This window comes from Spea bombifrons, chromosome 1 (assembly GCF_027358695.1).
Source record: "Spea bombifrons isolate aSpeBom1 chromosome 1, aSpeBom1.2.pri, whole genome shotgun sequence".
In the NCBI taxonomy this organism is placed as follows: domain Eukaryota; kingdom Metazoa; phylum Chordata; class Amphibia; order Anura; family Pelobatidae; genus Spea; species Spea bombifrons.
The window spans coordinates 4089691-4117568 of record NC_071087.1 but is presented as its reverse complement, the minus strand read 5'-3'; the positions used below and the strand labels follow the sequence as shown (position 1 = coordinate 4117568).

Genomic DNA, 27878 nt, shown 5'->3' with positions numbered 1-27878 from the left:
ACAGAACAAGAGTGTGCTGCTGTTACAAGAATGCTTAATGTAAGCTCTTAATTTCTTTATTTTTAGGCAACTAACTTGTCAGTCTCCACCACTGGGCACCATCACCTACATATATATTTATACTTCTTGTTTGTTTCAGATCAGCTATGGTGCCACTGATCCAAAACTCGGCGACAGACATGATTATCCACATTTTTTTCGAACAGTTAAAAATGATCATGTTAATTATTTTACTATTTCCAAGTTAATGAAATATTTTGGCTGGACCTGGGTTGGAATTTTAGCCTCTGATGATGACAATGGAGAGAAAGAAACTCAAGTGTTAACAAAATATTTAAAAGATGATGGCATTTGTGTGGCCTTTGTACAAAAAATTATTAATAGCGTTGACTATATTGTTAAGACAGCTAAAAATATGATTCATGCTTTAAAACAATCCACAGCTCGAGTCATAACATTTTGTGGAACGTATTCTCTATTTGTTTCATTTGCTCTAGAACGCATAAAAGAAGGTCTCGTCGATAAAACTCATATCCTTGGCCCTAATTTGGCCTTAAAAACTTTCCTTCTAAGACTTATGCCCTACGTTTTTAATGGAAGTTTAACAGTTGAACCATTATCTCGAAATATTCCAGGCCTGAGAGAATTCACAGATAATTTTCATCCTCTGAGATTCCCTGAAGACAAGTTACTTGAAGAAATTTGGATGTTCCATTTTCATTGTTTCTCAGGTGACCCTGAAAAGAAGAAATATTATGAGTCTACTCTGAATATCTCTCTTTCACGCTGCACTTGGAAGCAACATATCTCAGAAATACCTGACATTTTGTCAGAAGGAGAAAGCAGCCAAGTGGATCATGCTGTGAATGCCATGGGAAGTGCCATATTCTATATGTACAACACCCAATTGAGAAAATATCCAATAGATAAAATTCGCATGTCTAATTATAAACACCAGGTAACTTAATGCATGCACAATTTTTTAGTTCAGATTAAATATTAGATAATTTATTGAAAAAAAACTTTCAAACTACATTTGGGTATGTTACAATACCTCATTACCTCCTCTTGATTGCCTTCTTCTGTTGTCTTAGAAGAAGGGTTTCCTGGTAGGGGGCTCCTTCACAGAGCTGCAAACACAATTTGCAGGCTGCAAACACAAGGTAATTTTTTTTAACATGTATTGGAGCTAGGATTGGTAAATACCCCGACTGAGGTTAACTGAGGCATGTCTAGGCATTCAGCAACACCGAGAGCAGCATCAGGGGCCATGTCTGGCCCCTCCCCTGGGCATAAACATCCACCATACCCACCCTGGGGGCAGAGTGGCATATCGGGGAGGCAGAGTGGCATATAGGGGTATAAGGCATTTCTGGGGGCAGATGTGCATAACTGGGGACAGGTTGGCAAATAAAAGGAAATAAAAACAAGAAATGGCAACATGGGGGCACATAGCCCTTAATGTTGCATGAGGGTTTTGGGCGAGGGGTTAATTGTGCAGGTAAGGGTTAATAGGGTGGGTAGTGGTTAATAGCTTGAGTGCATTTTATTTCAGCTGCGCTTGCTAGCTAGGTGAGCTGCTGATTGGCTATGGGTCGCGCGAGAGATTCTGGCGGGAAGGGTTGATATAAATAGCGCTGCGCAGGTAAAATTGTTTGCACAAATCTGAGGTAACTAGCCAGCTTGTGTTGTGTTGGACTGAGCTTCCCACCCTCCCTTCCCCTATATTAAAAAAATATATTATATTATTTTCTTGTCGTGGCTTTATTGAGGGTATGGGTCACCTGCCCATTAGTGGGGGGTGGACAGCTTTTCAATTTTGGTTGTAAGTCTGGCTAGTAGGGCTGACTTAATGGTTAATTTATTATGTGTGAAGTTATGGTTAATAAACGGTTATTTTTAAAGCCTCCATAAAATACCACGGCCTTTTTATATCCAAGTTCATTTGTCTGTGTGTTTATTTAAGGTTATTCGCACATACACCACTCATGCATTTTTTTTCAACCATAGTTTTTATTAAATATGAAAAAGCAGTTTACATGTGAATTAATATTTACTAGTAAAACTTTTTTCCTATAGGGTAGTCTTATATTCAGGCTTTTTCTTTTTTTCCTAAATTGATATTAAATGTTTGGGGAGTTGCCATAAAAGTTTTGAATTTTCATGAGGTAAATAAATTTCAGACACAATTGTATCCAGCAACCTATGTGTAGCAAATAAAAACAAAAAATGCATTTTTCTCAACCATAGTTTTTATTAAATATGAAAAAATAGTTTACATGTGAATTAATATTTACTAGTAAAACTTTTGCCATAAAAGTTTTGAATTTTCATGAGGTAAATAGTTCCAGCAACCTATGTGAAGCAAACAGACTCCTACCACTACACGCTGAGTCAGACATTGATGGTAGTGCAGCATAACCCGTGTTAATATGCAATAAGCCAGACATTGATGTGGCCTCTGACCCTAAAACATGCCCCTGGCATATAAGGGTATAAGGCATTTCTGGAGGGTTCGTCCCACCCCTTTTACCAGGGGCATATCATGGGACATAGTGGCATAAAGGGGGTTAAAAGGCATATCATGGGGCAGAGTGGCATATAGGGGGTTAAAAGGCATATCATGGGGCAGAGTGGCATATAGGAGGGTATAAGGCATTTATGGGGACAGAGTGGCAAGCCTGGGGGCAGATGTGCATAACTGGAAGGGGCAGGTTGGCAAATAAAAGGAAATAAAACAGAAAAAATATTTTTTCTCAATCATAGCTTTTCTTAAATATCGGGTATGTATAACGGGTGCGTGTGGGTACAAGAGCTCGACCACGAGATAAACTATATGGGGCTGCTCTCCAAATGTTTCCAGGGCTGCTTTTCATTCCCAGTCCGGCCCTGTTCACTAACGCCTTCCAATTACAGCAATACCCCGCATGCATGAATAAGTCATGTTTCTTACACATTGTGGAGTCAAAACTGGAACATGCAAACTTGGAATTTTGACAGGCACAGTAAAGGTCAATATCAATTTAACCCCATAAAACTATATATTCCCTGAAAGTACAAAGCCCAAGGACCTCAAAGTCACCTCCTTATTTTTCAGTTTAGTGAAAGTACATAGGGGTTAGCTGATAGCATAAGGGGTAACTGTAGGATCCTGTTGGTGGGTAAATATAGGTATGGTTATATGTTAGGTTACAGTACTGTATAGTGTTAGTGATGATGATGATCAGATTAGGTCCCTGGCTATTGATGTAAGACTGATCAGGGGGTGGAATCGGGTGATTGTGCTGGGCATTTTTTGGTATGACACACAAAGTATGTCACGGAACCAATGAGCCTAATGGGAATTAGGTAAAAAAGGAAAGACATTCACCTATAAAAACTATATATAACTAATGCAAATGGAAAAAAAACACTTTAATTTAATTTATTAAGGTATTTGTCTTGATTTTGGAAACACTTGGTATTTTCTTTTTTTTGGCATTTACAGTGTTAAATATGAATGACGCGCAACGCTGTTTCTAAACAAGATTTCTTTAAAATGTGGTATGTTGGGAGTTGCGCCCCAATAGAGGCCAGAAAAAGAAAAACTGCTGACCAAAAGTATATATTTTTTGAAAGCTGACATCCCTAAGTATTTTATTAGGGGCATGTTAATACCTTTTTTTAACCATTTTACCGCCAATCTTTTTATGCCTCCTATGTCTCGTTAACCTAAAACAGTGGGCCCTTTTGAATTTTACACTTCATTTGGGTAAATTACATAAAAAATTCACAAAATGTGTTTTTAGTGTAGTAATAATAATGGTTATAATTAGGCATTAGTAGCAGAAAGAGTGGGGTGGTTCTGCCACTTTGCAGATATCTGGCAGACCTCGCCTTGATTATTATATACAGTTTTGGAGACCCCAATCTCCTGAACTATGTTGATATTCTGGAGGGAATTCAGAAAAAGGGCGACGAAAATGGAGAATGGTATGGAGGATAAACAACATCAGCAAAGATAATATATATATATACATACATTAGTAGGTATAACTTGGGTGGTTTATTTCCAAAATAATCTTCAAGAATATTTTCTGCTGTTAGTTTAATAACTATGATAATTACATTTATCCTGCTTATTAATTGTGTCCTGTTCTCAATTACTAGCTTATTCTGATTTGGAAAAAAGTAAAACTTATTTTTTATTTGTAAGCAGGTATTGTACCTTTTATAATGCATGATATCTGTATTTTTTTAAGATACCTCAGTATTTGAGACAACTTAAAATGGAGAAAGATAATTTTGTATTTGAATTTTTTAACGAGGATGGAGAAATGAACTTATTCTATATGTCTAAGAACTGGGTCGTATGGATGGAAAACAGAAGCTTGGAGGACCGTACGATTTTAACATTTAATCCACAAAATGTCATATACGAGATACTTAACATTGACAAGAATAGAATTATCTGGAAGAATCATCCAAAGGTTTGAAATAATTCTGTTAATAATGACTTAGATCTCTCTCATTTGCCAAATCATCCATTTCATAGTTACATGCACTAAAAAACCCTTTTTATTGTGTTTACTAGACTTGTGCACATGGACCTAAAACGATTTGGACTCATTTTTGTTTGGTTTTTGGTCCATTCATTTTCAAACAACAGATTTTGTTTCCTGCCTTTTCGGTTCGGGGGAAATTTCATGTCATACACCCTCATTCACACACACGCACATTGCAGATCCGCAGATCTTTCTGCATTTTTCTGGCCTCTTGGAGAACTTCCACAAAAGGGTGGAGCTACAGGGACGGCCTCTCCCCAATCCTCCAATTGGGTGAGGGAGTGTGCGCGAAGGCTCTGCTCTTTTGTGGAAAAGCTCTGGGATGCCTGGATAATGCAGCGGGGAGAAGAAAGAAGACCAGAATACAAAATACAGAGGAGGAGAAGTACAAGAAGAGGCAAGAGCTACAGAAAAGGAGACAAGGACAAGGAAGCGGTTGGCGTAGAAGGTTGGGAGAGGGAGACGTTGGGATTGAGTGCGATAAGGCATGAGAGTATGTTAGACCATGAGAGAGTGAACAAAAACAATTAAATGTTTTCGTTTGATTTGTTGGGTTCCCTTTATTTTCTGACATCTGTACAAATTAGTGAAATTTACAAATTTTGTTAAAATTTACATGTATACAAACCAGAATGCACAAATCTGGTATTTATAGCTTGAAATATGCAACATATACAGAATGTGAATCTTTTAATATATATATGGAAAGAGAAAGTGTGCATTCTGTAGTTGTGTATGTTAGATAGACATATAATTTAAGAGGTTTCAACTTTATCTACAAAAGCTAAATGGTTTTCTTTTTTTTTTGTAGCCTCCAAAATCTCAATGCTCAGAAAACTGTCTTCCTGGATACAGAAAAGTCATGGGGTCTAGCATCCATTCCTGCTGCTATGACTGTGCGAGATGCTCAGAGGGAGAAATCTCCAATATAACTGGTATAGCACATATATGTATAGGTAGTAGCGAATGGTCACATTATAGAATAATATAACATTTTGTCATCTAGTCCTAACTGTTATTACCTCTCTGGAAATCCCAATAACCACAAAGCAGATGATATAGGGGTTTCCTTTGTCCTGGTATTTAAAATATAGTTTGGGAGAATGTAGCAGGAGAAAAAGGAAGTGTTTTTGGAGGGACTGAAATCTTTACTCCAATAGGTGGCCAGTAGTTCACCCTTGCAGCTCGAGCTTAATTTGAGTCCAGGGCCATAGGAATGGTGAGGTGAGAGAGGCACTCACTTCGGGCGTCACTGCGAGGGGCGCACAGCCACCACATCAGCAGCTGCAGCCTGCAGGACTGGTTGGGGAGATCATGGATCTCCCTACCCAGCCCAGCATTAAGGTAGAACGTGTGAGTGAGCTACCTGTCGGTATGTATGTCGCTACAGGGAGGCAAGGAGAAATCTGATTGCCATTTGGAATCAAGAAGGAATCTTTTCCCATTGTAAGCACAATTCAAAATTGCTGCAGGTTTTTTTGCCTTCTTTTGGATCAGCAGTGGTTAACAAGGAATAGGAAAAACTTTGAGCTTGATGGAAGTCTTTTCTCAACCTAAACTTCTATAAACTACTATAAACGTCTATAAGGGGGACAATTGCCCCCCCCCTAGATTATGCCTTGCCCCCCTTTTGCCCCTCCCACCGAATTTGGAGGCCCCCTGCTGCAGGACCAATTGGCACATTGCCATCTAAACGCATGGGTACACTGGACAGTTGCCCAAGGACCTTGCGTTCTAGGGGCCCCGTGGTAAATCACATTGCTGCCAGCAATGTGGTTCTCCATGAAGCCCCTATAAAGACAGTAGCATATCTATAGGGGAGGAGGCAAGCTCTTATCCAGCTGGTGGAAGCACACCTAGCTTGAAGCTGGAGCAACAGATCGCGGTAAGGTGTGACACTGTTAGCCAGCAGCCATTTGGGCATTTGTCCAGTGTGCCACTTGGCCAGTCTGGGCCTGGTAGGAAGTGTGTTTTTGTGGGGGGGGGTTATTTATCGATAGGTTATTACGTGCTTACTGAGACTGATTTCTTCGCTCTGACCCGGCTTGTTGACCTTGCTCCTGTTCCGCTGATTTGGCTCCTGGTTTCTGAACGTCTGGTATTGACTCGGCTAGTTGACTTTGCTTCTGGATTTTGATTTGGCTTTCCCTTTCCTGGTTTGACCCGACTATTCTCTAGTAACCAAACAATTCCTAGTTTTACCAACAACTGGATCCCAGCTGCCATAAATAGCTTCAGGGATGAAATTCAGCATACTTTTGGCCATACAAGAGTGTGGGGACCAGGTCTTCCTCCCCATGCTGCACAATATTTCCAGAGCATGCTACTGAAGATAATTTCCTTGCATATAGGCCAAATAGTTATTTTTTAGCATTTTTACAGAGCAACCATTGTTATGATCCTATTCATTTACTTAAAAGGTTGTCATGCGCTCTGAATATTAATATTTAACTTTTATATATATATATATATATATATATATATATTAAGTTGACCTGTGGTATTCATGAAAACATTTTATTTTACAGACAGTGAAAACTGCATACAATGCTCCAAGAGTCAATGGCCAAATAGGAATCAAGATCAGTGTATTCCCAAACAATTTGAGTTTCTTTCTTACACTCAAGATGTGATTGCTCTAGTACTGATGTCACTCTCGGCTTTCTTTACCCTGGTCACAGCTTTAATACTGGGAATATTTACTTGCTATCGTTATACCCCAATTGTAAAAGCCAATAATCGGAACCTCAGTTTCGTTCTCTTGGTCTCCATCATGTTGAGCTTCCTCTGCGTGTTTCTGTTCCTCGGTCGTCCTGTGGACATAACCTGCATGCTGCGTCAAACTGCTTTTGGAGTCATCTTCTCAGTAGCTGTGTCTTCTGTGTTGGCCAAGACCATCATGGTTTGCATTGCGTTCAGGGCCACAAAGCCAGGCAGTGAGTGGAAAAAATGGCTTGATGCTAAACTGTCAAATTCTATAGTTGTGTTATGTTCATCTGTCCAAGTTATTATTAATATTGCTTGGTTGGCTATTTCTCCCCCATTTGAGGAGTTGGACATGGACTCTTACCATAGCAAGATTGTCGTTCAGTGTAATGAAGGCTCGGTTGTTGCCTTCTACTGTGTCCTGGGTTATATGGGGCTTCTGGCAGCTCTTAGTTTTATTATAGCTTTTTTAGCCAGGACATTACCAGAAAGTTTTAATGAGGCCAAATACATCACCTTCAGCATGCTGGTGTTCTGCAGCGTTTGGATCGCAATGATCCCAGCCTATGTGAGCACCAAAGGCAAATACATGGTGGCAGTAGAGATTTTTGCCATATTGACCTCCAGCGCTGGACTGTTAGGCTGTATATTTTTGCCAAAATGTTACATTGTTTTATTTAGACCAGAAATTAATACAAAAACATACCTGCTTGGAAATAGCAATAGATAATCTTCTATATAAGTATCTGATTACTACTATAGAACCAAGCGTAGATTGATCAAGGAACACATGGAGCAATTGCCCTAGAGTGATAGGTAGTAGATCATCTAGTAGATTTGCTTGATTTGTAGTATCCTAAGCTGCTGCTCTACTGCCACAACCTGCGCAGGCTGTGAGCTCAGGGTTAATATGAGGGGCTGTCAGATACCAGCAGAGCCTCCTCCTTATTCCCTTTCTTCACTCTCAGTCTTTCCCACCATGTTACATGGGCTTGTATGCCCAGTCATAGGCTGCACAGGAGGTATTACCCTGCTAAAGACAGGCCTGAGTCATGGGAGCAGTGTTGCGGCACGTCTAACTCTCGCCCACTTTCCCTCCAACAATGGCGCTTTTCCGGCAAAGTCAGCGGGACTGCCCACAATGTCAGCCGGACTGCCCACAGGCATCAACAGGACCTCCTTGGACCTTGCTTCTTAAAATATTCCTTTCCCTTTTCACAACTTTCTTATTTTTGTTCCCATATTGCCAATTCTATTCCTATTTTATTTGATTGAAAAAGTAATGAATAAGAACATTTAGCCACTTCCTACTTGCCTACCATTTTGCAGTACAAACAAAAGGCTCTCCCTGGTGCTCCAGTCTTGGATATGAGTTCACAGGTTACCGAACGTTTTCTGTAACTCCCCTTCTTCATCTTATTTCTCCATAAAGACAACAATAAAGAATTAGGGGAATAAGCCGAGAAATGTTTACTTAAAGATATTACCGTATTTGCTCGATTATAAGACAAGGTTTTTTTCAGTGCAAATGCTCTGAAAAATACCCTTTGTCTTATAATCGAGGTCGTCCTCTAATCAGGCCTCAAAAAAATGTCCACTGGGGCCAGGCTGCTTACCGTTGCTTTGGTCGTGAGCAGCGTCTCCTGTGCTAGCAGCAGGAGAACAGGAAGTCGGCATATGACTCTGCCCCCTCCTTCCTCTTGGGGCGGGGCCAGAGAAGTTGCTCACACCGCCGGGCCTCTGCAGAAGTCTGCGAGTGGGTGATCTGCAGTTCAGTTAAGGAGGTGGGGGAGGGTTTATGAGCAAGTATGTGTGATTAATGGAATAAATGAGTATATAAATGTTTGTGAATGAGTGTGTGTGATAGCATGGATGTGATCATGGGGCAGAGTGGCAAATAGGGGGGTATAAAGCATTTCTGGGGGCAGAGTGGCAAGCCTGGGGGCAGATGTGCATAACTGGGGGCAAATAAAAGGAAATAAAAAGAAAAAATATTTTTCTCAATCATAGCTTTTATTAAATATGAAAAAATAGTTTACATGAATTAATATTTACTAGTAAAACTTTTTTCCTATAGGGTAGTCTTATATTCAGGATTTTTCTTTTTTTCCTAAATTAATATTTAGATTTTGGGGTGTCGTCTTATAATCAGGGTCGTTTAATAATTGAGCAAATACGGTAATTTATAGACGTGCAATTTCAAAAGCAATACAATTAAAATTGTGGAATATTAAGATGTGATGATGAATAAGTGATAAGAGGTTAAATGCTTTCTGCATTTTGGAAAATAAAGTCAAAGCTTGGGAGGAATTAGGTTATGTTTCAATTACCCATACTATTCCTTTAGATTGTAAGCTCTCAAGCAGGGCCCTCAAAAGGTTAGATGGCAAACTTAATCCCTTCATGACAAACCCCATACACAATGCAATGCATTAACGACAAAGCCCTTACATGTATAGCTGCTGTTAAATACCTGCATCAGGAAGCAAACTGATGACCATTTCTCCTGTCTACCTAAATCATTTGCCATTTGGCTTCTCCCTCCAGGAACATCTTCTTACATAAAGCTACGAATTCACTTTTGGGTTAACATTTGTCCAATTGTCATGGAGATAATTTATCTTATCTTAAGAGTTGTCAGCTCTCCCAGGAGAGACAACATAATTGTTAGTTTAAATCAGAGAGAGGTCTCCTTGATTTGTACTTTAGCTACCAGAAGACCCCTGGGACTCAAATCCCAGTATGAGGTATCCATCCTGTTATTTGGAAAAATAGAATTTGTAGTATGTCATTGGTTTCATTTTAATTATTCCATTAATGTATCAAATTACGAAATATTAAACTATATTATATATTATAATATGCTTTACGCATTTTTATTTATGTATTTTTGGGGGCAATATTATATAGTTCCACTCAAACTTAACCCCTTAATGACAAGACTATTCTTACTTGTAGTGCATTTTGGGACAAAGGCAACATCTTGTCCTGAGTTTAAAAATACCCTATGTTTTTATGGTTTTTTGCATTTTTTCTGCACGTTATGGGGCAATAAGTACCAGTAGCGTTTTGCTATTTCAAAACCATTTTTCCCCCAAAGCTGGTCATTCTGCCCCATGTGCTATTTCAGGTATCTTTGAAGCCGGCCAATACAATTTACCCCATCAAACCATATATTTTTGAAAACTAGACACCTCAAGGTATTTCAAATGCTCGTATTTTAAACCCTTTCCATGCACTAATTTTACCAACAGCCTTTGTCAAAGTTTATGGTAGTAAATCTTTTTTGAATTTTTTTCATACACGTACTTCAGGTATGAATTTACCACTCCTGCTATATGTCCGTGTCAAACAACACCCCGAAATGTGTTCAGTAACATCTCCTGATGTGATACTCCACGTCCATGGTTTCTTTGGGTTATTCGGGAGGTAAAAGGCCACCTTTTTGAGGTGCATATTTTTTTGCCATTTAGACATCTGGTCAGTCTGTGCCCACATCCCATATTTGGGACATCTTTGAAGCCGGCCAAGTATTTTATCCGCTACCAATCCACAAGATGTCTGGCTCCCAGGTGTCTTTTATACAGGTAAAGAGCTGCTCAAGGATGTCGGGGACAAGATTGTAGACCTACACAAGGCTGGAATGGGCTACAAGACCATCACCAAGCAGCTTGGTGAAAAGGTGACAATAGCTGGTGCGATTATTCGCAAATGGAAGAAACACAAAATAACTGTCAATCTCCCTCGGTCTGGGGCCCCATGCAATATCTCACCTTGTGGAGTTTCAATGATCATGAGAACGGGGAGGAATCAGCCCGGAACTACACGAGAGGATCTTGTCAATGATCTCAAGGCAGCTGGGACCAACTCAACTCAGCGTGTTTGGAGGAGGAGGAATGCTGCCTATGACCCCAAGAACACCATCTCCACCATCAAACATGGAGGTGGAAACATTATGCTTTGGGGGTGTTTTTCTGCTAAGGGGACAGGACAACTCCACCGCATCAAAGGGACAATGGATGGGGCCATGTACCATCAAATCTTGGGTGAGAACCTCCTTCCCTCAGCCAGGGCATTGAAAATGGGTCGTGGATGGGTATTCCACCATGACAATGACCCAAAAGACATGGCCAAGGCAATAAAGGAGTGGCTCAAGAAGAAGCACATTAAGGTCCTGGAGTGGCCTAGCCAGTCTCCAGACCTTAAGCCCATAGAAAATCGGTGGAAGAAGCTGCAGGTTCGAGTTGCCAAATGTCAGCCTTGAAACCTTAATGACTTGGAGAGGATCTGCAAAGAGGAGTGGGACAAAATCCCTCCTGAGATGTGTGCAAACCTGGTAGCCAACTACGTCTGACCTCTGTGATTGCCAACAAGGGTTTTGCCACCAAGTATTAAGTCATGTTTTGCAAAGTAAAACAAAGTCGCTGGTACGGACATTTAACTGACACAGCGGGGACACCACTGGTCTCCCCGCTGCAACAGTTAAATGCCCGCAATCATTAATTCTGTCGAACTTGCAAACACACACTTTTTTTTCTATTTATTTGGGGGGTTTTTTTTGTATTAAACTGTTAGACGAAAGGATCATGGGAATATATTTTATTTGAATAAATGCAAATAAGCACACTGCTGCAAATGGCTAATATATCTTCGGGCAGAATGCTGCCATCTATCGGTAAGATACATTGAGTAGCATAATAACTTTGGATTTCAAGCATATGGAACAATGCTACTCAATGTATAACCAATAGAGGGCAGCATTCTGTCCGAACATATATATTAGCCATAAATGCTAGTTTGCGTATTTGCATTTATTCAAATAAAATATATTCCCATGATCCTTTCGTCTAACAGTTTAATACAAATAGAAAAAAAGTTTGGAAGTTCGACAGAATTAATGTCCGCGAGTGTGGACATTTAACTGTTGCAGCGGGGAGACCAGCGGATCATGGGAATAGATTTTATTTTAATAATTAATAAATGAAAATGAGCACACTACCATATATGGCTAATATATCTTCGGACAGAATGCTGCCATCTATTGGTACAATACATTGAGTAGCATAATAACTTTGGATTTCAAGCATATGGAACAATGCTACTCAATGTAGAATCTAGTTATCAGGTTTTTTCATTAGTTTTTGCAGATGAGTAAAATATTTTTTTTAAAGTGAGAAAAAGTCATTTTTTAACCATATATCACCATATATTTTAAAAAAATTTTATAGTAAGTTAGATGATATGATAAAAATAATGGATCTAAAGAATATCTAAAGAAAGCCCTGTTTGTCCTGCAAAAAACAATATATAATGTGTGTGGGAGCACAAAATGAGAACGAAGAAAATTACAGCTAAACAGCAACACTGAAAATGTTAAAAGAGCCTTTGTCCCAAAATGTACTACTAGAAAGAAACAGTCTTATCATTAAGGGGTTAAAGATAGTGCCCAGAGTTTAGGTCAGTGTAGATAGGGCAGAAGGGGTTTGAGGGCAGGGTTGGTGATAGTGAATGATGGGAGGCTATAAAACGAAGAGCTTTACTCATATCAGCCCTTTTTGGATATATCTGCCATAGGGGGGTTTGTTTGGATTGGTAATGAGATCTGGAGCAGAGCAGGTTGTAACCACCATACAGCATTTCTCAGAGGAGAAGAGCCCTGTAGCTTGAGGTTGTCAAGAGGAGAGCTCTACTCAAGGGTCCAAAGGAAGGTGGTATACAAAGTTATTAAGAGAGCAGTGGTTCATCCCAATCCGTAATGCCTGAAGCTGATGGCATGGTTTCTGAGGACCATGGAGAAGTTCCTGAGGAGAAGAGGACCTTCTAGTTCAGCAAGGTCTCTATGGTAAAATTGGGTTTTGGTCTACCTTTACTGGTTGCCCTTTCTAACTATGGTTGTGTTGAATGACAGAGAAGGGGTCAATGTCCAGCAAACAATCCTATTAACAATTCAAAATGTAATAAACCTGAAAAATCCCCACTAATGAAACTTAGACTAAGCACTCCAAACTCTCCTGCTAGCACTAACACTAACCATTACATTCCCTACTTAATATCCCTAACCCTTACACTTCAGTATATTCAGAAAGTGAAGGTAAAACCATTAGGCAAATTATTTAACCAGTCACTATGGATCTAGTTCCTGAAGATGGTAGTACAAATACAGAGCAGTAGGTTTTACATGAATAGTGGGGGGATTTATTGAAACCCTGCTAAAGGAATGCATCGTTGAAATATATAATATTGTGTTAAAATAGTGTAATGGATTACACAATGGTTGAGTGACAGGAGACAGAATGTGATGTTACAGAAAGAAGCTCTTTTTGCCCACAATACAAAGTTCTGCAACAGGATAAACATTTCCGGTGGAATTATCCAAATCAAAATGATTTACTTGCGTTATAAGAATGGTGGAGAGCGTGGCAGCTGCAGTTCAATGTTAACACTTTCCAGCCCTATGTCGGAATATACCAGACAAAATATTTCACTGCTTGTGGTCCTATGGCGGTTGCCCACTAGGTGTCCCTATTATAGAAAAAAATATTTCACAGCTTGTGGTTCAATGTTGGATTTCCTAGTGACCACTAGATGTCGCTATTATAAGGAAAAATCCGCCATATTATTATTACGGAGTGACTCTGAATGTGATTTTAGTGATGAAGATGATTATAAAAAAGTTTCATACAATATTGAGGCTAACATAATATATGGTTTTAGAATAGTTTTTATTAATTCCTGATAACTACAAAGCAAATATAACTGTTTAGTATACAAATTCAAATGTTTCTTAACGAAAATTAAATTGGACCTGCTTGGCGTACTTAGTGAAAATTTATTGGACCGCCAAGGGTTAATACTTTTTGTAAAATGTACTTTGCTAAAAATCCATGGGCAAAATGTAACATTAGGGGTGGTACTGTCAGTACCAACAGAGGCCGCACATTTTCCCCCATAATTTAAATCTTTAAAGCGGGGGTGCGGCCTATAATCGGTTTAGCATTTTTAACTTCTCCAGGATGTCCGGATCAGAAGACTGCACAGCGCTTTTCAGTAGTGCAGTACAGTGCGGTGCCCCGGCAACGCGAGCAAAAACTTTAGTTCCACCCTGATTCTTGATTCTCAACGTTGATGTAGATGAGGCAGACTGGTGCAGGATGTGGAGATCACGTCTGCCCCATCTACATTAACGCTGCAAAACTAAAGTTTAGGTAAGGAGGGTGGGAGCCTCCTACCATACATTAAATGTAAAAACATTGCAAAATGTCTTTAAAATAGCACCAAACTATAAGGGTGCGGCCCATAATCGGATGCAAGCTATATTCGAGCCAATACGGTAATAAAATGGCGGGAAATGTAAGCAGGCTGCTGGGTTGTATAGCGAGAGGCATTAGAAGCAGAGAGCGGAGGTGGTCATCCCACTTTACAGATCCCTGGTCGGACTTCACTTAAGTGCAAATCTCAAGCTTGGAGTAGAAAAGAGACAGAGGGGGATGGGATAGAAACACAAAGTACAGGAGGAAAGTTTGTATCAAAGGAGCAGAAATTTTAGAACAAAGAGGACATAATCCAAAACTAGAGAGTCAGAGGCTTAGATGGAATATAAGGAAGCGTCACACACGTACACACCTTTTGGTGATGCAAGACTGCTCTGATAAAAAAGATTCAAGCTGAAAGAGATTTATTTTACAAAAGCACTTATAGCACCCTGTTTGGCTTGGCTTACGTTATTTTTATTCATAACCTCGTTACACAGCACTATGAATCCACACAATGTATACATCCCACAAACCAATTGTTACATAAATGATCGTTTATGATTAATTAAAGTGGCATTTAGTCACGGCAAGCCATTAACCAGCTGAATAATTTATTTTGGTTGAGTGATTTTTAACCCCTTAAGGACAATGGGCGGTCCCTAAACCCATTGAAAACAATGCATTTTGAGCCCGTACATGTACGGGCTTGTTAATAAGGGGTTAAATTTAGAAATAAAATGGCCATTTGAATAGGGAAGATCCATGGACACTATAGACAAGCAGAAGATTCTGATTATCCACTAAGATGAATCGTAATAAGAAAGTGGAAGGTGAGGCTCTCATGATGGGGGACTTCTGGTTCAGCCAAAAAGAAATTCTAAATTCTTCAAAGGTGTTATTTCTTAAGAATTTAGTGGGGACACCAACGAGGGAGTAGGTCATGCTAGATGTATTATTCACACATGTAAACTTTGAATGTAGTAGGAGAGTATTTCTGCACCAGTGAGTATCGTAAGTAAGGCTTAATATATGGACGAAGGCCTTGTTACACCACAGTAGGCGGATATTTCTAAAATGGATATTTAGATATTTAGAAAATGCATAAGCCCATAGACAGAATAAATTGTCCTCGTTCCAGGATATCAGCTCAAGAGACATCATGATTGCAACTAATGATATATGTTTTATTACTAGGTTGAGATTACCCTCTCAAGAGTATATTATTATTCATTTATGAAAAAGGGGATATTTTCTTAAATGATGGATCAGTCGAAAATAAATTGACTCTAAATTTTTACATCCCAAAATTCAACTCTATAAGCTTGTTGGCAGATGAACCGTCCTACGCATATCTGGGAACTCTCCAGGTGCGCTCCCACTGACGTAAGGAGGAACTCCCACCGACGTCACAGGACCACCCGCTGACGTCAGTGGGCAGTCCAGGCCGCGTCCCGCAAGGGGTAGCCAGAGAGACGAAGATCCCAGGAATGGTGATAACTACTTGGCTCGGTGATGTATTACGGTATTGACATTTGACACTATAGCATTGAGTGCTGTGATATTGATTGCTTAACTCGTTTTACACACACATATATAGATATCATTTTACAAACAACTATTTCCTATCTGCTGTTCTAAGAGTTCTATATTAAAGTTTTGCTTGATCAAATTGTTGTGTGTTGTGCTGTCATTCCGTATTCTCATTGATTGGGCGAAACACATGGCAAGTCATTTTTATATATTTTCCTCCCATTTCTTTTTTTGATTGTTATTGTTTTATGCGGTGCTGTTCTGCATCAAACACGTGAGTGCATCCAGTCCAAAGCAGTTTTACTATTCATGTTTTAAGGAAACATTGAACATGATGTACAAAATATTGAAGAATAACTATGTAATGCCAATAACGTTGACTAGAGCTGTATCACATTTTGCCTCCTTCATGATATCTGCAAAATACTGCACCTCACCAGAAGCAGACCCTATTCGCTGATCACCAGACCACTAATCATTGAAATAGCCAGTAAGTAAAGCTCATCAAGCCAAGTGTTACATACAAATGGAATTTATTTTTTGACTAAAGGAAAGTTTGAGAAATTCCTCACTCATCTCACTTTATAATCCATATCTTGTTATGGCTTGGTTGAGGAATATAGTTGGAAACTGTCCTATTATGGGTGTTTCCCAAAGTACAGATAACAACTATGAACAGATACAAGTGTTTTAGTTCAGGGGATACTTATAAAAATTATGATTTACTTTTCTCTAGCAAATATCTTCTACTATTTAGCTCAGGTTTAAATAACAAAAAATAGCATCTGGGAAAGAATATACAGCCGAGTATCCCAGCACTTGAGGCCAATATGGCAAAAATCTCTACGGCCACCATATATTTGCCTTTAGTGCTCAGATAGGCCGGGATCATCGCAATCCAAACGCTGCAGAACACCAACATGCTGAAGGTGATGTATTTGGCTTCATTAAAACTGTCCGGTAATGTCCTGGCTAAAAAAGCTATAATAAAACTAACAGCTGCGAGAAACCCCATATAACCCAGGACACAGTAGAAGAAAACAACCGAGCCTTCATTACACTGAATGATGATCTTTCCAGGATAAGATTGCATGTCAAACTCTTGATACGGTGGAAAAGTGGACAACCAAATAATATTAATTAGAACTTGGACAGAGGAACAAATCAAGACAACAGAATTGGACACTTTAACCCCAACCCATTTTCTCCAGGAGCTGCCTGGTTTAGTGGCTTTGAAAGCAATACAAACCATGATGGTCTTGGCCAACACTGAAGAAACAGCTACTGAGAAGATGACTCCAAAAGAGGTCTGGCGTAGAAAGCAGGTTATATCCACAGGACGACCGAGAAACAGAAACACACAGAGGAAGCTCAGCAAGATGGAGACCAGGAGGAGGAAGCTGAGTGTCCGGTTATTAGCTCTAACAATGGGGGTGTCCCGGTATAAAATAAACATCCTTAATATAAGGATAGTTATAGCAGAAAATAACATAGTTACTAATGAAAAAACTGGAGCCATAAAATCCTCTGTATAGGACAGAAAGTCGTATGTTTTTGGAATACACTTCACTTTTTTCTTATCCGGCCATTCACTCTCTGGACACTTGTGGCAATTATCGCTGTCTGTAACAAAGAAATACAAATATTGTTAAAAATGTTAAAATGTTAGATGTCAGTCCAGATCAACAGTCAGATAATAATCAGTCCGGAAGAACAATGGCAGGCAGCAAAGGATCACAAAAGGTTAACAAGCCAAGGTCATGGAGTAGGAGACAATCAGAATAATCTGGATAGCAAACCAATGTCAAAATCCGGTAGCTCAAACGAGGTCAAGCAGGATCAAGTAAAGAGCTCTAGCAAGGACACAAGGGGATGGTGACTGTATAGAAACAGATAACATAGCTTGGCCACATTCAAGGAAGCCATGAAGGGTGAATTGGGTTTATACAGGGAAATCGACTCAAGACTCCTTCCTCAAGCAGAAGGACTCCACCTCCAGTCACTCCAGACTGCCAGGAACACTCCTTCTACAGCTGTACTACTGGGTAATACTAATGTTTGTATGTTTTCAGCGTTGTGGCACCAGTTTGGAAAAGGCCTTTTCCTGTTCCAGCATGACTGTGCCCCTCAGCCCAAAGCAAGACTTGGTTTGATGAGTTTAGTGTGACGGAACTTGAGTGGTCTGCACAGAGTCCTGTCATTAAGTTCACATAGTTTGAGCCCAGGCATTCCCAGCTGCTTTTGCTTTCTGCCAACCTGGGCCTTATAATAGTAATCATACTAATATGAAATACCTACCAACCCACCCACTATGCTTATTCCTTTCTAAGTAATATCCTGTAATATCATCTAATCATGTGAAATGAAAGCATTTCAAGGGACAAAAGCATTTCAGGATAATTCCAACATATCATATCCCAGTACTAAGCAATAAGGAAAGTGGCAACGGGGGGGGGTTCCTTGCAGGCAGCTTCGGCCTACTGAAGTGCAAAGGGGTGTTGCTAACAGCAATATTAAGCATTTTTGGAAAGGAAGGGTTTTGTATTAGGTATTTCAGGAGATATCCATTTACTTGGTTGCCGTTGAGAATTCATCAAAATTTACTATGATAAAAAGGTTTTGTAGCCGTTGAGAAAACAGGAGAAAAGTATAGTTGGTCTATCTGTTGGTTTGCGGTAGAGTGACGTCTGAATGGACTTGTTCCTTATGTAGATGGTAGTGTCCAGGAACTGGATGTTAGTGCGGGAGTAGCTCAGTTTCAGGTTTATAGTGGGATGAAAGGCATTATAGCCTTCATGAAATCCGAGGAGTTCCTCTTCGCTACCAGTCCAGGTGATTAGTATATCGCCGATGTAGCGGAGATATCAACCTATCTGAAACACAACAGCTTCCATCCCAGACATACCAAAAACTCAATCATATACAGTCAAGCTATTCGATATAACCGCATCTGTTCGGATCCTATGGACAGAGATAAACACCTCCAGAATCTCAGGGAGGAATTCATCAACCATGGGTACAGTACAAAAATCACAGACTCACAAATACAGAAAGCCATCAATATCCCCAGAGAAAACCTTCAGCTACCAGCAGCCACAAAAAAGAGATCGAGTACCATTAGTGGTCACCTATAATCCACAAATGGAAGCCCTGCGCAAGATCTAAAGGAACTACAAGAAATCTTGCACACTGATGAAAGACTTTGGACGATATTCCCACATCCCCCACTGCTCTCATTCAAACAGACTCCCAATCTCAGACAATGTATAGTGAGGAGCACCCTTCACAGACAAACAGCAAATGGTACCTCTCCCTGCCAACAAAAGAGATGCGAGACCTGTGCACACATCCTTCCCACAGATGAAATACAGATACCAGGCTCACACTTACACCACAAAACCAATGGCTGCTTTACGTGCAAATCATCTAACGTGGTGCACCTCATCATGTGTGCTAAATGCCCAACAGCGATGTACGTGGGGGAAACAGGCCAAGCATTACACAAACGGTTTAATTCCCACAGACAGACCATCAAACAGAAAACAATAGATACACCTGTTGGAGAACACTTCTGTCAGCCTGGACACAGCATTCAGGATGTGAAGCTGTCAGTACTGATGGGATCGTTCCGCACCCAGAGGGAGAGAAAGATATGGGAGATCAAACAAATATACCGGTTTAATACCCGACTCACCGGCCTCAACAAAGACAGAGAATTCCTCTCCCATTATAACATTACAAACCATTAATCCTCTCACAATTCGAATTAACTACAAACAACTTATTCCTGGGAACATTTGACACCTTCATGGATCTGGCATATGTCAAATGGTTTTACGGCCCCTCTAACCAGGGAGTGAACTGACCAAGGATGCTTTGATTGAACCATATCTGTCCATTGGATCTCTGCTAGTCCAGCTAATTCACTGCTGAACAAATTCCCCGATACCTCTGTGTTTATCTAAAGTCTTTGTTAATTGTGTAAATTGTGCTTTTGTATTTAGAAAAGTCTGTGTTAGCTTCATTAATGCCCGAGGAAGGGGCCTAACAACTTGGTCTCGAAAGCTCGCAATTAAACTCTCAGTTAGCCAATAAATGGTATCATTTTAACTATACTTTTCTCAAAATTTACTAAGAAGCTCAATTATTTTGAAGAGCACTTTTTAAGTGATATCATTTTGATGAATATGGTGTACCTTTTATAACCTTGTATTAATGAAACATGAAATGCTAATCATTTTATTTAACTAGAAATTCGCACATCTAACTATATTTCACATGCTTATACCTGTCACATTAGAGATTTCTCCCTCTGAACACGGGATACAATCGTAGCAGCAGGTGTGATAGCTTTCACCAGGGGCTTTTCTGGATCCTGGAGGGCAATAATCATTACACTGAGCCTGGGGAATCTGGAGCAAAAATCAGGATTCTTATTTGTAAATTATTGTACATTTGACAGAAGTCAGATTGTTTCTAATAAATTAGTAAAGGGAACTCAAAGGCGAATCTCCTGTGCCAAAATATATCTTTAAATCCCTTTTAGCTGGTAAATCCGAATGCAGGATTACGTCACAATCCAGAAATAATACGCACAGGATGCAGAAAAATGCAAATAACGTAATCTAAGAATTATTTGATTTAATTTCCCCCAAAACACATTTGGCTTTTTTTATGTGTTTCTACTAATATAGTATACATACCTTTTACACAGATTATGCAAATTTACAGAATTTTGGCAATTAGTATGAAGCCATGAAAATGAGGCCATACCTTCCACAAAGCAGATGAAAATGGAGAAAAATGCTCAGAATTGTCACCTGACAACTGAAATTAATTTCCCGGTGCCCACATTCACACTAATTCACTCTCACTCTCTCCTACTCTCATTCTCGTACACTCTCTCACGCTCTCTAAATGGTTCCCTACCTTTTCTGCCAACCACTTCCAGAAGTATTTTAATAATTATTTTGACACATAAGAGCCTGCTCTGTTGCCATATCAGTCTTTCTTCGTCCTATGTGGTCTGGCATTGTTTGGCACTGATTGGCTGCTTAAAGCTGCTTGAGGCAGCCAATCACTGACAGCGAAGTTCTTCTTTTGAAATAAATAGGAATGTTTGCTGCACATGCACACGGGGGTCTGAACTGGAGTTTGGATGGTGGTAAGTATATCACATGCAGTGAGATGTGTTCCAGAGAGTACATCCAGGAATAAGGATACTGTTATTTGGGATAAACAAATGTGTCCCCTAAGAAATATCGATGAAAAAACGTTTTTCTATGGACAAAAACAGGATGGACAATAGCATGGATACTCCAACAATCATCATTCAATAAAACCATATTAAAAAGTAGAGTTGTGGATTTGGATGAATTGCAATTTTAACAAAATTTGCATATTTAGGCAATGAAACAACTGAAAACAAAGCAAAAAGTTTACATTTTTCTTTTGAATTCCGTTGGTTCTGTCACACTCATTCTCCCGCTCTTTCATTCAAGTTCTCTCACTTTCATTCACTCTCCCTCTCTCCCTACCTCCTTGCCTACCATATGCGTGCCCTCGTTTCCGTGCCACACAGCTCTGCTTCTTACCTTGTATTTTCTTTTTCTTCTGTATTTTTTCTGTCTTTTTGCTACTCCAAAGGCTTTGATCTTCTATCTCTTATTCGTGGACAGGGGGACCGGGACATGACCTCCTGGTTAACTTCAGCAAAATGGCCAGCCCAGATGTGTTCCCAAAAGTTCCACCAATTTGCAGAAGTTCCTGAGAAGTTATCTTCGGGCAAAAGTGTGGAGCATCTGGGCACACTCTCTCTCCTCCAATTGGGGGGGTGTACCTGGAAGCTCTGCCATTTTGTGGAAATTCACAGGTAGTTAGCAATGGGCAACGTTGTCTGAAGATGAATGGACCAAAAATGAAAACAAAAATTTGTCCAAATAGTTTTTCGGCCCTTTTACACAAGTCTATTATACAGAAACCTACTGCCAATCTCTACTGGACCCTATGTTATGGTATAATCTGTGTAACTCAGTATCACTATAAATTCATTGTTCAGTTATAAGGCGACTGATGTCCACATGATGTCATGCTAGTCCCCACAGCCCAGAGGAGAAAAGATCATAGAACATAGTGGTGCTCACCAATATAAAGTGCTTCTTGTTGCCCTTCTCTGCTTTTTCCTACTTTACATTTTACAGCGTCAGCATATAAGACAGAATGGAAAGTTAACAATAACATGAACATTGACACTATATATTAAGATACCATGAAAAGAGAGACCAGTTCTTGGTAGCTTACTGTCTATTAGGAAGGGAATGAGAAAGAAGGTTAGGGACTGCTTGAGTGAAGCTGATTCCAATTTTGTGAAGGTCGTGTGGAGAAGTCAGTGAGCGGCCTTGAAGATAGGGGTAGATGTTTTTTTTTTAATTTGTGAGTATCAAGAACACAGATAAAGTTTTACAGTGCAGGACTCCACCTGTATTCCTGTTATCTCACTAGAAGAAGAAAGAAATGTTTTCAAAATAGGACCCCTCGTCCCATAGCAATAGTGGTCGAGTCCAACCCATTGGTGGAAATAATCGTACTGGGATGATCATACAGCCGGCGGATTAGAGTGAGAAATGTCTGACCAAAGTGTTGGCGCTTAATAACTCTAAACAAGTATGACCTGGTCAAGTGCCTTTTTCCGTGTCAAGACTCAGAGTGTTACACAAGTTAGGTGGTTGGGTTTGAGCCACCAATGTGGCTAATTCCCTTCACCGAATGTTTGCCACACAAGAATCCCAGTTGTTGAGGGCATAAGATGTCGAACAAAACCCCTTGTAGCCGGTTAACATGTATTGTCAGAAAAAATGTAAAAAATTTAATAAAAGCGCTTATACTCAAAAGGACACAAGCATCAAAACCAATACTCAAGGCAGTCTCCGTTAAACAAACCCAAAATACAAGAAAGCAATAAAAAACAAGTGAGAGTAGGTGAGCTGTAAATAGTTAATAAAAAAATTAGTTTTTTAACACCACAGTGAGACATAATGAAAAAATATACTCATGTATATATATATATATATACATATATATATATATATTTCCACGGATTTGATTGATTTGGTTATTTATATGAAAAACAATATAAACCATATATAGCGCAACATATAACTAGAAATAATATAAGATCACAACCCAAAGAATCAAGTTTACTTAAACGATAAATGAAGGTTTTAATATATGGTACAAAAACAATAAATGGTAAGATATCAGACGAAGTGTATTTTGTTGTAAAAAACTCTCCGAAGACGACAATATATAAAGTTGTTTGGGTAGTCAATCGGTGTATTTCTCCTCACGAAGACAGTATAGAAGACGGCAGTATACGAAGCTGCTCGAGGATTTAAACAGCGTTTCTCTCCTCAGTTAAAAAAAAAACGCCGTGATGATTTCCGGGTTTCGTGTGTGCCGTGTTCACACCAACGGAGTCTCCAAAGGTCCAAACAAATAAAGCACAACGCGTTTCGCCAGTCTAATCGGCTTCATCAGGTGCATTCCAGTCCAGGTAAGTGTTTTTTATACAACATACAGTGATGTCATTAACCACTTAATTGGAATTTATAATATTGGTAATATTAACCCCGTTTTATTCGTTACTATGGATGAAGAACATGTTAGATAAATATATATGGTATAAGCTATTATATATATCATTAAATAAGAATAGAATATATATATATATTTATAAAAAGATATTAAAATATTATTAGAAAAAATCTCTAAAAAAGTTTATACATATAAAGATATATATATATACCGTATTGGCTCGGATATAGGCCGCCCCCGTATATAGGCCGCACCCTAAAAGTTTGGTGCTTTTTTAAAGAAAAAGTTTTTTTTCTTTAAAAAAGCACCAAAAAAAACATGCTGCCACTCTGTCCCCCCCCCCGAGATACGCTGCCACTGTCCTCCCTCCCCGCGATACGCTGCCGCTGTCCTCCCTCCCCGCGATCCGCTGTCCTCCCTCCCCGCGATCCGCTGCCCTCCCTCCCCGAGATCCGCTGCCGCTGTCCTCCCTCCCCGAGATACGCTGCCGCTGTCCTCCCTCCCCGCGATCCGCTGCCGCTGTCCTCCCTCCCCGCGATACGCTGCCGCTGTCCTCCCTCCACGCGATACGCTGCCGCTGTCCTCCCTCCCCGCGATACGCTGCCGCTGTCCTCCCTCCCCGCGATCCGCTGCCCTCCCTCCCCGAGATCCGCTGCCGCTGTCCTCCCTCCCCGAGATACGCTGCCGCTGTCCTCCCTCCCCGCGATCCGCTGCCGCTGTCCTCCCTCCCCGCGATACGCTGCCGCTGTCCTCCCTCCCCGCGATACGCTGCCGCTGTCCTCCCTCCCCGCGATACGCTGCCGCTGTCCTCCCTCCCCGCGATACGCTGCCGCTGTCCTCCTCTGCCCCCCCTCCTCGACTTACCGGAGCAGACTCCCGGGTGTCTTGCGGGGCCGGCGAGGGACATCTACGCAATACGCGTATGCAACTTCCGGTACCGGAAGTTGCATGCGCGTATTGCGTAAATGTCTCCCGCCGGCCCCGCAAGACACCCGGGAGTCTGCTCCGGTAAGTCGGGGGTGGGCAGAGGTAAAACGCTTAGATAACCTCCCGTGCCGGCACCCCCCCCCCCCCCGTGGGAAGTGCTGGCAGGGGAGGCTGTCTGAGCGTATCAGGGAGTAGGATGCAGGTCCCCTGCACCGCTGCGGGGGATCTGTATCTTAACCCCGCTGCCTGCCCGGCGCCCGGGACTGCATGTCCCGGGCGTCGGGCGCTAGACCCCGAATATAGGCCGCACCCCCACTTTAAAAACTTAAAGTGGGGGAAAAAAGTGCGGCCTATATTCGAGCCAATACGGTATATATATATATATATATCAAAAATGTATAGTCTTAAATATTAAAAAAGTTTATACATTTATTTATTTAAAATTGTATAACATTAACTTCATCCATTTACAAATATATAAAAATATAACAAACATATATATTTCATAAAACCATAATTGTAAAAAATGAATTGATAGATATTAATATATAAAAACTGGGACAATAGAATAGATTATAATAATAAATATAATGCCAATATATGTTTCTATTGTAGCAATAAATAAACAATATAAATTATAAATTATGTTTTTATTTTAAAAGGTCACACCTACAAGAAAGAAAAAATAAAATGTAAATTACTTTGGGAGGTATATATATTTAAGTATAATATTTATAAAACGTTAAATAGATCAAATTCAATATTAAGAACTTTTGGGGTTAAAGTTTGTAGATTATAAGCCCATTTAATTTCTTTTTGGCTTTATTAAATTTTAACCCCTCCAATATTTAGTGATTTTTTCAATACCTACAAAGTCTAAACCTGTGGGATCTTTATTATGTACTTCTATAAAGTGGGCAGATATGCAATGAAGCATATATCCTCTTCTGATATTACCAATATGTTAATTTATTCGAGTTAAAATTTTTCTCGTAGTGCGCCCAACATATTGTATCCCAGAGGGACAGGTTAATAAATATATAACATTAGTAGATTGAGAAGTTATAACTTCTTTCATTTCATACTTTTTTATTTGTTATATTGGATTTAAATTCTGTAACTTTCTTACTGTTCATTTTGTTTCTAGTTTTACAGGCTTGACATTTTCCACAATAAATCAAATTACCAAGAAAGTGTGTCAGTTTTTTATCTTCCTTAATATAACTTTTTACTAATTTTTGTCTTAAATTATGTGCTCCTCTAAAAACAATATTAGGAGAAGGAGTAAGTATCTTAGTTAGAGCTTTATCCTTCAAAAGTATAGACCAATGGGTTTGTATTATTTTTCGTAATTGTTTATGACTAGTGTTAAAATAAAAAATCATCGGGATTTTTTCGCTTATGTCTCTATCTTTTTTTATTTTCTTTGTTCCGAGAGATTGCCTATCAGTTCGTTTAACTTCATTGAATAGATGTTTTCATTGTTTTTCACTGTGGTGTTAAAAAACACATTTTTGAATTAATTATTTACGGCTCACCTACTCTCACTTGTTTTTTATTGCTAACATGTAGTGTCACCAAACTTTTCATATGATGGAGTTATCGGCCAATGAGAGCAAATTTGGGTCGGATATCTATCTCTCTTTTTTTTTTATTCATATTTTTTGTATTTCAAAGAGGGGGAACAGAAGAAAGAAAAAGGGAGGGGGTACAAGGAAAGAATACACAATAACCAGGAGGTATCTCCATACAGGGAGCGTAGAAGCCAGGCAGGGGTCCTCAAATCGTGTGCAGTCCCTCAGCATAGCATGCTTCCGAGGCTGGGACCGGAAAAAGCTGCACAGTTGGGCGTAGCGGAACCTGTCCATTAGGGAAGGAGGCAAGTGGGCAGACAATTGAGTTAAGGGCTTAAGATATCTCTCTTTTTTTATTAATATGGTTCTAGCCACTGTGCGATTACCACTTGTAGAGCTATCATGTAAGACACTATTGAACAGTGAGGTTAAGATAGGTGCCAGGTGCAATTTTAGGATCTTATAGAACTCAGCAGGGTATCCATCAGTGCCGGGGCCTTGTTATTGTGTAATCTGGATATAACAGACCGGACCTCATCCTCCGTGACATTTGCCTCCAAAATATCCCGTTGGGCTGGGCTGGGCTTTGGACAAGTCAGCTTTATCTATCCCCAAATTAAAATCGCTATGGGTGGCTTATAGAGCTTAGTAAAATAGATATTAATCTTAGATATTAATTTTCAAGATTGTCTATTTGAAAGCTAATTCTTAGGTTGTGATTTTCTGTATATGGAAACAACATAAAATGACTGCTTCTTCATCTACTGAGAGGATGATTTCAATATTCTGGAGGCTTCAGTAAAAATAAAAAATAAAGTGTGCATCGACTAGACTTGGGCATCGCAAAAGTCTTCGCATTCGTCTTTGTGAAAAAAAAAGAAAACTCTGTATTCCACGAATATTCACCCATTCCTGTGTTTTTTTTCTGAAGAATATTTGTGTAGGTTTTTCGTGTCCTTTTTTCCTTCATTTTTTGCCGGTTTTCTAGCAGGGGTTAATACGGGGTTAACACGGCAAATGTACGCAGCAGCTTTGGCACAAAGGATTTCTGCCATTGTTTGATGCCAGAGGAGGTCCCTGCCGGCGACCAGTGGAATTGCTCTTACAGACATTTACTTCCTGACGCTGAAACTTGGCCTGGGGAGGCTCCAGGAGTTAAAGGTCCGTAAGAGCAACCCTTCATTGCCAAAGGATGATCATTGAAGCCAAAGGAGCTCCCTGCCGGCTACCAATAGAGTCACTCTTACAGACCTTTAACACCTGATGCTGAAACTTGGCCTGGGGAGACCATTGGTCTCCCGGGTCCAGGGGTTAAAGGTCCGTATGAGCGACTCTATTGGTCGCCGGCAGGGACCTCCTCTGGCATCAATCAAGAAAGGGCAGCTTCATTGGTTGATGCCAGTGAGCAACTGAAGAAAAAGAGCACAACTAAAGAGGGCACATTATTGTTAAGGGCTTGGTGGGTAAAGGTCAGGAAATAAAAGATGGTGCAAGCTTGTTTGAGCAGGGACCTTCTTGTTTGTTGTTTCTTTAAGTTAGCTTGTATGTCCTGTTTACTCATTGTGCAGTGCTGTGGAATATGATGGTGCTATATAAAAAATATTTGTGGAGAGTATGAGAAGGAAATGAAGAGATTAGCACAATGGGGCAGCAGATAAAGAGCGTTGGGACATTTAGGGACTCTGGTGTAAAAGCTTTGTTATAATATTACTTACTTTTTGGTTTTTCCATTTTATTGATTGTAGACTAAC

At 39.9% G+C, this 27878-nt stretch overlaps 1 protein-coding gene across 1 annotated transcript; it reads right to left on the bottom strand.

Moving 5' to 3' along the window:
• Positions 1 to 16594: 16594 nt before the first annotated feature.
• LOC128491045 (vomeronasal type-2 receptor 26-like) lies at positions 16595 to 26421 on the bottom strand. Its single transcript, XM_053463617.1, has 3 exons — positions 26305 to 26421; positions 20322 to 20445; positions 16595 to 17656 (listed from the first exon to the last, which is right to left on the bottom strand). The coding sequence occupies exons 1-3, from the start codon at positions 26419 to 26421 to the stop codon at positions 16749 to 16751; spliced, it is 1149 nt and encodes a 382-aa protein (XP_053319592.1). The 3' UTR covers positions 16595 to 16748.
• Between the last annotated feature and the right edge of the window lie 1457 nt (positions 26422 to 27878).